Genomic DNA, 11,436 nt, shown 5'->3' on the forward strand with positions numbered 1-11,436 from the left:
CTGGGGACCCAAGTTGATGGCAATCTCTCATTTGAAAACCACGTGGCCAAAGTGGTTAGAAAAACATTTTGTATAGCCCACCTAATCATGAAGGGATTCACATCTAGATCAGGGGAGGTAATCGTGCCTCTTTACTCATCCCTCATCAGGCCCATAATTGAGTACAATGCCTCTTTTGAGATTTACCTTAGACACCTGAAGCAACTGGTAAGACCCCAAAAGTACCTCACCAAGAGGATCAAAGGGCTCAAACAGATGCCATATGCTGCCCGGTTAAAGAAACTCCAGCTCTACTCAGTGGCATACCGCCTGCTCAGAGGCGATCTGTGCCAGACGTATAAAGCCATGTCCAACCCGGAATTAATGGACATGCTGCACCTCAGAAAATCCATATCCCATCGAGCTACGCGCTCGAGAGACTTTAGCATCAGCACTGAAATAAATAGGACATGCTGGAGGGACAGGTTCATAACCCAGAGGCTCCCTTCACTCTGGAATAAATTCCCAGTCCAGGTTAGGCAGAGTCCCTCATTGACTCTCTTCAAGAGGAATCTTGATGAGTGGATGGGAGATCGTAGGTTTACCCCGGGTATCACTTCTGTGTCACTGTTAGACAGAGGCACAGTATACTAACCTTGAAAAAGGGCATAGCAAAATTCATTTAAAATGGGTGGCGAAAGCCAAACACACTCTGGCTAGGCTTATAAATGCCCTAGGGCAGATAGCCTAGTATGAACCTATGAACTTCCTAGAAGGTATCAATTCATGTGATAGTTAAGCAGCTGAAAGCTGTATATTTTTCTCTTTTATGCAGAAAGCTGTTTTATGAAACTTCAGAGCTAGCCATTTACCTGTTTTGCTGTTGGTAAAATGTTTTTTTTATCTTTGTACAGGTATGATGACTATGGGTCTTGGGACGGCAGCTGCCAGAGGAGCAGAATACAGCAAAAACAACGTGCAATAGTAAGTAAGATAACTACAGTTTACTGCAGGATTCAAGGATCATTTTATATTTGTATTTATTTTTAACTGGATAATTCCTCTTGTGATTGTAGCCTTTTTACAACAGTACCCAGATGACACTTGTGCTTTAAAAGCATACAAACAGTGTGTGAAAGAATCAAACTACAGGATGCTGTGTTTTATTGCTGAAATATCCTTATAAATAAGCCTTAGCACTTCATTTGACTGGTGTGTGCGCGGGCGCACACTTGTGGGTGTGATATTTATAGTTTGCTTTTCAGGAGTGACCAGAGCTTTCTTGTAAAGCCCACCAAAGGTATATGAAGCAGCAAATGAGCCACATTAAAGAAAATGTTCTGTGACCTTCAGCAAGGCCTTGGTAAAAATTGTTAAAAGTAGAAATGTTAAAAGACGTAGTGGATACATTTTTATTATTTAAAGGCCGGTGGACAGGAGTGTAGAGAATTGATGGCTGGAAGTAATGCAGTAGCATTTTCTTCTGTATATGTTTTGACTGTGCTCGGAGGTGTGTTTGGATACAGTGCAGAATTACCAGATCCACACATCTGGACCTTAGAGTCTCAGAGTAGTAAGAAACTTAGTTACATGATGTCTGAACTATTCACCCTAGTAGCGCAGTGCTACTACTGCCCTTGTGTGGTATGTTGATCCAGCACAGAGGCTGTACTTGCTTTAGGTTCTTTCTGCTGTAAATGAGTTACTTCTGTGGTCAAGGAAAAGAGACTTTTGACAATTTTTCGTTTGTGTAAGATTTTGCAGCTGTTGTGTGTAATTTTCCATAGTGCGTTTGTAATCTGCTACTGCAGAGAAGTTTTCCTAAGGTGCAATTAACTTGATACCGTTTTCTGCTTGACCCCAGAGTACAGACGTCTAATGTCCACTGTTTAGGTAAGTAACACTGGATGCATAAGGAGACTTCAGTTAAAAGATAAATTTTTTGTTATTTGCCACCACTGACCCACCTCATCCCAGGGATCTTGACCTGGACGTTATCTTTATAAGGTAGCCTACTCTGCTTTCTTCAACCTTTAGATCCACATTGGAAAAGTTTATGTAGTCAGCCACGATGTTCTTCGTCTTCCATTGCTGCAGTCCTTACTATTGGGTATAGTCCGCATCCAGTCGGCCCGAATACCAGAGTATAAGGCTGACGTCGGTCAGGGCGCACTAGACTGACGTCAGTACGTCAGGGTACTAATGCGCATGACCGGCGTCATATCCTCAGTCTTTTTTGCCGCGTGATCCGATGCAGAAGCAGTTTTGCGAGTGCAGGTTGGCGTTCTGAAATATTTCCGAAACCGGAGTTTCAGACCGAATCAGAGTTGGCTAAGTACCCGCTGGGGAATATTTTGGTTTTTTCTTGCCTCAGTTTTTAACCGGATGTCAGAAAAAGTGAATAACTGTATTTCTTGTGGGAAACAAATACCTCATAGGGATTACCATACATTATGTATACCTTGTTTAGGGCCTGAGCACGACGTTGTTGGTTGCCGCTCTTGTGCTAGGTTTAACAAACGCACTATTAAGAGGAGGTTAGACTGTGCCAGATTAGTGTTTGGGAAGCGTTGCAATTATAAAATGCCGCCGGATGCTCCGGCGCCGCTTCATCCAAGAAGCGCAAGCACAAAACAGCGAAGCCTAGGGTTGATGAACCGGCAGTCCCAGACGTCGGTTCTTTAGATGGCTCAGTGGAGCCAGAGGTTTTGCCAGGAGTTTCTATAGAGTCTCAGGCAGAAACTTTACTGTTACAGGATGTACCCTCTCAGGAGGCAGGCCAGGCTGGGGGGCTTCTCAGGTAACTATTCTTCCCTCTCTTCCCAAAGTAGTTAGAGCCTCTCCTTCTGTTGCCAAAACTTCTTTTAGAGGTAGGCCAACTTCAGCTTCAGTAGGGGCTTCTCCTAGCCTTCGGGTTCTGTACCTAAGAAACATATGCTTAAAATGGCAGAAGATTTGATTACTATGATTAGAGGTTCTATGGGCCCTCCTGATAAGAGGCCTAGAGTGGAACCAGAGTTTGACAGTTTTGAACAGGGTTCAGGGGCTTCTGAATCTTCTGCGGAAGATTTGCAGGAGTATCCTCATTATTCTGATTCTGATGTGGATGATGCCACTCCTTCGGCTTCTCCTCCTGAGGATTTTTCATTTTCAGAGACTCTGCATTCCATGAGGGAGCACTTTAAATGGGAAGGCCAGGATTACTCTGATTCCAGGAAAAGGCTTAGGGAATTCTTGTTTTACCCCAGCATAGGCCCTTAGCTATACCTCCTGTGTTGAATGTGGTGGAAGATGGTTTTTGAGAGGCCTTCCTGTACCCTGAATCTTTGCCTTCTGCTCCTGTGAAACCTGGTACGTACTATGGGGTGCCCGGCTCATAAGTATTTGTTTAAGAGTCCTAGGGCGGACCCAGAAACTGTTTCTCAGGGGCCTAAAGGTGTTAAGGCCTCTGTGGTTAAAAATCCTGTTCCCACTGACAAAGAGGCAAGGGCGTTAGATAGGTGGGGTAAGAAAGTGTATACTTCTTCCACTCTAGCCATGAGAGCGTTGAATTGTCAGTTTCACATGCTGAAATATCAAAATTATCTCCTTTCACAATTGAAATCTAAGGTGGATGCTTTGGCGGAAGGTATTGATTGTAAAGACTTGCTGGATTTAGTTTATGTGTCTGAACAAGTGGGCAAGCATTCTTTGCAATGTGGTTTTGATGCTGTGCAGGCCTCCTCGAGGGTGGCTGCCACTAGTTCTGTTCTTCGCAGGCATGCCTGGTTGAGGGATCAAAATTTGGCTGAGCATGTTAAGACAAGGATTTTGGATGCTCCTTTACAGTCTGATGTGTTGTTTGGTTCACCTGTGGAAGCAGTTTTAAAGAAAATGGAGGACAAAGCTAAGTCTATGCAAACTGTTAAAGATTTTTGCAGGTACAGCCACCAAGTTTAGTAGAAATTGGCCTGCTAAGGGGTGGACATGTCCTGCTTATGATTCCCAGTCTAGGGGTAGGTCTAGACGTGGTAGGGGCAGGGCTCAAGGTTCTTTTAGGCCTAGAACAGGGAGTTCACCTGCTCAGACTTCTGGTGAGGGCAGGGGTCAGTCCTTTCGTAAACAGACCCAATGACCTGCCTTTTCAACTGCCAGTAGATTCTCGCCTGGCAGCTCCTTTGGAAGGACAACTGTCTCTTTTCAAAGGAAATTGGGATTTAATTACTCAAGACAGATGGGTGTTGGACATCATTCTACCAGTCCCTGTGTCAGAAAGGGGCCTAGGATTTTATTCTCGCATGTTCCTAGTACCAGAGAAGGGGAACACGTGGAGACTGCTTTTGGATTTATCTCTCCTCAACACTTATCTGGACATTCCCAAGTTCAAGATGTTGACGTTACAACAGCTTTTACCCCTGCTGGGCAAAGATCACTGGATGGTAACTTTAGATCTCAAGGAAGCTTACCTTCATGTGCATATCAGGCTAAGTTACAGGAAGTATCTGGTTTCAAGCTGGAGATTCTCATTAACAACTCCCTGCATTGCCCTTTGGCTTATCTACTGCCCAGAGTATTCACAAAGGTTCTGGCTCCAGTGATAGCTTACTTCAGACTACAAGGACTTCAAATCTATCCTTATTTAGACGACTGCCTGATTCTGGCTCAAGAAAAGGAAGACCTTCTACAGCATCTGGAATGTCTTATAGCAGTGCTAAGATGCCTAGGGTATTCTGTGAACGAAATAAAGTCCAGTCTAGTACCCTCTCAAGACATGTGCTTTCTGGGTGTGAGACTGAATACAGCAGCCCAGATGGCCTTTTTAACCCCGGACAAACAAAAGAGTCTGTCACTTTACTTCCATCAACTATCTCATCAGTCCGTGCTGACTGCAGAGACAGTCCTTCAAGCATTAGGGTTCATGGCATCTTGTATTCTGGTGCTTCCCAATGCCAAACTGCATATGAGGAAGTTACAATGGTATCTCAAAATGTATGGACACAGCACTGCCAGGATTTAGACACTGTCATTCAAATAATACCTTGCCTTCAAAGAGTATTTTTGTGGTGGGCTCAGGAATGTCACCTAAACAAGGGACTCTCTGTGACCCGCCAGAGGCGAGTCAGATTTTACCGACAGATGCCTCAGACATTGCTTGGGAGCTCATCTAAATGTAAAGAGGATACAAGACAAGTGGCCTGCCAGACTACAGCATCTACATATCAACATAAAGGAGATGTTAGCAGTCCAGTTCGCATTGCTGGCTTTCAAGGAGTTACTTCTTCCAGGGCAGGTGTTGATTCTAACAGACAACACAACTGTCATGTGGTACTTCAACAAACAAGGGGAACACATTCTTATCCTCTATGCAGGCATGCAATGATTTTATGGGAGACTGCTCTACGCCTGCACCTAACTCTTCAGGCAAGGTTTCTGCCAGGAGCACAGAACTCCTTAGCAGATGTGTTAAGCAGACAAATCATGGATCCCCACAAGTGGAAACTGGATCTTCATGTATTTCAGAAATTGACAGTGTCATGGGAACTCCAGACATAGATCTGTTCGCTTCTCCACTAAACCACCAGCTGCCACAGTTTTGCACAAAGGGGTTTCATCACACAGCTTGGAAAGTGGATGCTCTGTCTTTCAGTTGGACAAACCTTCATCTGTATGCCTTTCCACCTCTGCCTCTTCTTCCAAAGGTACTGTTAAAGGTCAGACAGGACAGGCCAAGGATGATTTTGATAGCTCCAGATTGGCCTCGCAACACTGGTACCCTCTACTACGGAGTCTGGTAAAGAAGCCTCCATGGCCTTAACCTTTGACTCCGCATTTGTTATCCCAGCAGGACGGTCATCTGCTCAATGTCAAGCTTCACTCTCTTCCTCTGACAGCCTGGCATATTCTGTGTTGAAACACAGCAGGTCTCAACTTCCTCAACAAGTTTTAAATGTGATTATGGAAGCTAGAAGACCTAGTACAAGGAAAGTGTACGCAGCAAAATGGAAAAGATTTTTATTTTGGAGTAAAGCAAAGAATTTGGAGATTTCTGAGCCTAATTTGAGTATGGCTCTTCAATATCTTACTGAGTTACTGGACAAGGGTCTGTCCTTCTCTTCCATCAAGATTCATGCTGCAGCGATCTCAGCTCACTATGATTGTGACCCACCATTGTTTTCGCATCCTTTGTTCAAGCAGTTTCTTAGAGGGGCTAAGAATATAAGACCCCCACGTGAGCTCCTACTCCTGCTTGGGATCTCAATTTTGTGTTGGAAAAACTTACTCTACAACCTTTTGAGCCTGCGGCTACTGCTGAATTGAAATATTTGTCATGGAAGACTGCTTTTTGTTGGCTATTACTTCTGCAAGAAGGGTGTCTGAGTTGCAGGCCCTTATGGCAGTCGAGCCCTTTTGATTTTCCATAAGGATAGGGTATCATTACGCACTAATCCTTCCTTTATGCCTAAGGTGGTTTCTAGTGTGGCTTTAAACCAAACTATTCATTTGCCTACCTTTTATGCAGACCCCCAAAATAAAGGGGAAAAGATTTTGCATACTTTAGATGTACACAGGCAATTGCGTTATTACTTAAGCAGGACTAAGGATTTTAGGCAGTCTCAGCAGTTGTTTGTTTCTTTGCTTTGAGTTCGCAGGGCAAGCCTGTGTCAAAACAAACTATTTCTAGGTGGATTGGCTTTTGCATTGCATTTTGTTATTCCCATCATGGCAAGGAGGTTCCAGCTGGGATTAGGCCTCATTCCACTAGGGCTACTGCCACTTCAACAGCATTTCTAATGGGTGGCAACTAAGGATATTTTGGAAGCAGCTACTTGGAGTTCAGTGCATACTTTCTCTAAGCATTATCACCTTCCTATCTACTCTAAGTCTAGGGCTGGTTTTGCCACAGCTGTTTTGCAAGGCATGTTGTCAGCTCCTGCTTCTTTATGATTTGCCAGCCTCCCTTACCTCTGCTTTGGGATTCTACCCAATAGTAGGACTGCAGCAATGGAAGACGAAGAACATAGTACAGTTTTGTACCTACCATAAATGTAGATGTTCGAGGATTCCATTGCTGCAGTCCAATTTACCCTCCCTCCTTCCCCTCTGTGTTTAGGGGTGGTTGTGTAGGTGATTTACCTGCTTATATTTTTGTATATATTGTTCATGTTTTGGTGCAGGTATTTTGGGCCTTGTCTTTTTAGGGTCTTCTGACATCTGGGGCAAGAAAAGACTGAGGATATGACGCCGGTCATGCGCATTAGTACCCTGACGTACTGACGTCAGTCTAGTGCGCCCTGACCGACGTCAGCCTTATACTCTGGTATTCGGGCCGACTGGATGCGGACTATACCCAATAGTAAGGACTGCAGCAATGGAATCCTCGAACATCTACATTTATGGTAGGTACAAAACTGTACTTTTTCCTCAACTGCCGGAGTACATGAAATTAAGTCTAGATCCCAGATTAACTGATATCTGAGCAACTAGCCATGCTCTTCATATGGATTACTGCTGTAGTAGTACTCATGATCTATAGTAAATAGCCTCAGGTGGAAGTCTGCCCAGTCATCCTGACTTGGAGCTGTTCTGACCTCCCCAGTGTAGGAGGAACACTACTGCCTTACAGATGGAGGTAGTCTGCCCAAACTACCAACAGCTTTTTGGGTGTGTGTTCTATCTTGATGAGAAAGTCCAAGAATGCTTGTGCCCATTTGTAAAATTAATTTTGCTTTTCATTGTTAATACAGTGATCAAATTATGTTCTTTTGCTGGTGGAAGTTTTCCAGGAATTAGTTTATTTTCAAGGGAATTCTTGTGCAGGCTTGAAAACTCCATGTAGTTGCAACATCAGGTCTAGAGTAAGAATTTACAAAAACATTCATTTTGTTTGGTAGAGCCTCTCCTGATGGTAGACTGATTTTGTGTGAGTTCACACTTTAATGCAAAAGGAACTGGAGGCCATTAGGCAGGTGCCAGAGTTAGGTCGGCCATCAACTACAAAAGCTCTGTCCTTTAAAAAGGTGCGCAGAAGACAGCACTGCCTTAAGACATCGAAGGAGAGAGGAATCTCATGAGGAATAGGACAATTCAATTTTTTAGCCCATCACCACTGTTATTCATAGGGAAGTTGGAGTCCCCCAGGCTAAACATCTCTTCCTTCCATCTGCTTACATTTGGAGACTGACATGACAGATGCAGGTAGTACATCCTCCAAGGGCTCATACCAGGGAGAAAGTATGCCAGAAACAACCAAAAAAAAAAAAATCTTTCACCAGGATTACATATTTGGATATCATATTGACACAATTGTACAGCTGGGTAGAAAGCATTTGGCAATCCTGACGGTTGTCCATGAAACCCGATAGGGGACAGATCAGCAGATCATCAACTGACTTCCAGGAAGGTCCATGCAGCTGAATAGTGTTTGCTTGCTAGTCTGAATTGTGCATCCATGCTGCTATGAAAATGGTGCGATAAACCCCATTGCAAGCCTTTCGAGGTCAAGCATCTGTAATGGGTCTTACTTGCATAATTTGATTTTAGCTGAAGAGATCTAGACCACAAAACACAGCACAGAACGGTCTTCACATCCCTGTACTTAACATCCAGCCACTCAAGATAATCCTGTTCATAAAGGGGATGAGTATTTTAAAGGATAAATAAGACCAAATGTCTACCTGTTTATTACCTTTCCATACCTGCCTTAACGTAATGCGTTGAAATTTAGTGATGTGCTATGGAGAGTGGTGTTGAAAGATGTGATCCTTGAAAGTATTTAAGTTGTGGATCATCAGAACAACCTTTTGTGAATGTAGGTCGTATTTGTAAAATTGAGCCCTTTTAAATGAGTAAGAAGAGTTGGAAGAAAACTGGAAGTAGGTACTTGGCTAATATATCCTGCTGAGAGAATTTTTTGAAGGTGTGACAGAGGGTGTAGAGATGAACTTTGAAAAGGCATTGAACAGAAGAGTTCGTGTGTAGACGGACAAGTTATCTTTCATGGAATTATTAAAATTTTGTAAGGAACCGATTTGATTTTCATGAATAACTGCCTTTATTTGCTCCATAGCAAGTAAAATTATTCCAAGCACATAGAAGTGGTCTGGGGCTTTTATGTTATCGTAAATTGCTACTGAAGGTATGTGGTTAGCAAAAGGTCAACATACCATTTCTATTTTTGATTGGATCAAATAAGGACCTGTTTTGCTAGGGCAGAAGTATATGCAGAGTGTGTTCCAGAGTAGCCTGCAATGATCTAGTCTAAATTGGGACTGAAGGCACAGAAAGCAGAGCATATTCAGAGTTAAGAATGAGTATTTTCTATGAAGTTAAAATATAGCATACTTTGCCCACACACACACAAAGTAGTAATTTAATAGTAAATGAATATTGGAGACAGGGCCATGGTGCAAGTTGCGAGAAGAGTTGGTTAATACCTATGCTCCTCTTGGAGAATGATTCCTGGACTTTGGCCAGGTAGGATATAAGTGAAGAATACATTCCCCTAGAAGAGGTTTTTTTTTTTTTTTTTTTGCATATTCTTATGCAGATTAAATCGGCTAAAATAATGCTGTTCTGTGACAAAAATTAGAAACCATGAAGCAAGTCTTGGTTTTTTGAGTACAAGTGCAGTGTGTGACATTTCTGAGCTTTAGGGGACTGCCAACTTGACATTCGCTTATTCGACAGTTGGGGTCATGGTCATTTGAGGTGGGGAAAAGTAGCTCCAAAGTTGATGAGCACTGGATGTATAGGAATATGGAGAAAAAATGCCACCGTTTTGTGTACATATAAGTGGTAGTATTGGAAGTTTGGAATGCATCAGATCCAGTGTTTTCTCCATCTGGCTAGAGCCTCTGTGTTATCTGATCCAACACTGGCCAAATCCTCAGTACTTCAACTTGCTGGGCTCTGCCTCCCCTACCCACAATCCTTTTCTCAGCAGACACCCCAGATACTTTGGCACCATTCCTGTCAGCAGCATGATATTTGGCCCCACAAAACTCATCTTTTTGTTATACTTTTTGTTTAGGCTTTCTCCTATCCTTTAGAATATTTTCAGGTTAGGTGTAGGTTAAATTAGACAGTTTTGCTAGGTTTAGGTGAAGAATTGTTTTTCTTAGTGTGTGGATATATTTACTAGCGGGATTTTCCCACCTTTGTGCTTAGTTTACAGTTTGACTTTCTCTCTGGTTTTCTGGGTAGGGTGTTTAATAGCAGAAAAAAACACTAAGCTAGTGAGTCTGTTTGCTACTGGATCTTGCCCATGGACAAGGGATTTAAAAAATGTATTGCTTGTAGGCACAAGCTGCCCTAACAGGATGTGAAATAAGTGCATCTTTTGCTGGAGAGCTGCTCACTTTGATTCCCCCTGCTCAATCTGTGAGGGGTTTGGGTCTAGGGCAGTTAGAGAGAAGGGCCAAGCTGGTCCTCAAGAGTCTCCTTCCTGCTGGTTCATCCTCTTAGGTGCTGAACGACTGCTTTGAGCGTCACCCTCCCAAGACCTCTTGAAGATCGTAAGAGACTCTTTTTTTTTTTTTTTGTCCACATGCCTGGTCTCCCTCTTCTGGCTCTCCAGACCAGAAGCTCCTTGGAGCCAATTTCCCTCTATGCTGACCACGAGCAAGGCTTCATCTCTGTTGCTCAGTGTACTGAGCCCCTTTTTGATCATAGGGACGTAGTCTGGTAGGGTAGCTTCCCCTTCTCCCTGTCAACTTAGCCGGAGTCTTTTCCTTCACTGCCCCAATTCTGAGAATCTCTGGCTTGGATTTATCAGGCGGGTCCATCATTAAAGTAGCCTTCCCATACCCCCATCTGTGACATCTTTTGATTTGGTCATTGAGGTGAGTGGGCAGTTTCAAAGCATCAGTCTTAGAGCAGCTGATGAGATCCTTTTTGCAAACTCTGATGCATTTAGGTCTTATCCCTACAAGCCTGGAACCCCTTTATGGAATCTCTGCTCAGTCACCCTGGTTTCCTCCCTTTGTCCCTGTGGATCCAAGGTCCTCAGACCTGGCTGTATTTCCACTCTGAGTCTGATCCAACTCCTTGGCTGTCCACTGTTCTGACTCCTATCTTGGTCTTGTTGACTCTGTTGCTGTGTTGGAGCCAAGCAGACCTCAGAACCATGGCGTCAAGGCTGGAGCTGCCGGCTCGGATGTTCTCTCAGGAGATCTCCCTTTTTCTCAGCCTGTGTTCCATCCCCATTCTCTTTTGTGCCTGCGACTAGTCATCAACCTTCTCCAAGACAGCCCATGCCACTTGGTTTCTAATCTGCTCCCCTAGCAGGGCATCCTGCCTCTTCACCTTTCTTCCAGCCTCGACAGATTGGCAAGTCTCAGGCAAGCGGTGGTGCAAGAGGAAGCACCTTGACTTCCCTGAGGAGCCTCTCTAAGGATACTGCCCTCGAAGGAAAGGGGTCCCCTGAGTCACCATGGGATGACCCTCCTTTAGTGATCTCTTAGATTTTTTTTTGGGGAC

General features: G+C 43.8%; 1 protein-coding gene across 4 annotated transcripts in view; it reads left to right on the forward strand.

Moving 5' to 3' along the window:
* Positions 1-11,436, forward strand: part of PPRC1 (PPARG related coactivator 1) — a 310,188-nt gene that overhangs the window by 210,072 nt on the left and 88,680 nt on the right. For all 4 annotated transcript variants that reach the window (XM_044056258.1, XM_044056255.1, XM_044056256.1 and 1 more), the window contains one exon: positions 894-963. In XM_044056258.1, the coding sequence (XP_043912193.1) occupies positions 894-963 (70 nt within the window). The remainder of the gene's footprint in view (positions 1-893; positions 964-11,436) is intronic.

The sequence above is a fragment of the Protopterus annectens genome, chromosome 14.part0, assembly GCF_019279795.1.
Source record: "Protopterus annectens isolate FY-2018-M chromosome 14.part0, PAN1.0, whole genome shotgun sequence".
Taxonomy (NCBI): domain Eukaryota; kingdom Metazoa; phylum Chordata; order Ceratodontiformes; family Protopteridae; genus Protopterus; species Protopterus annectens.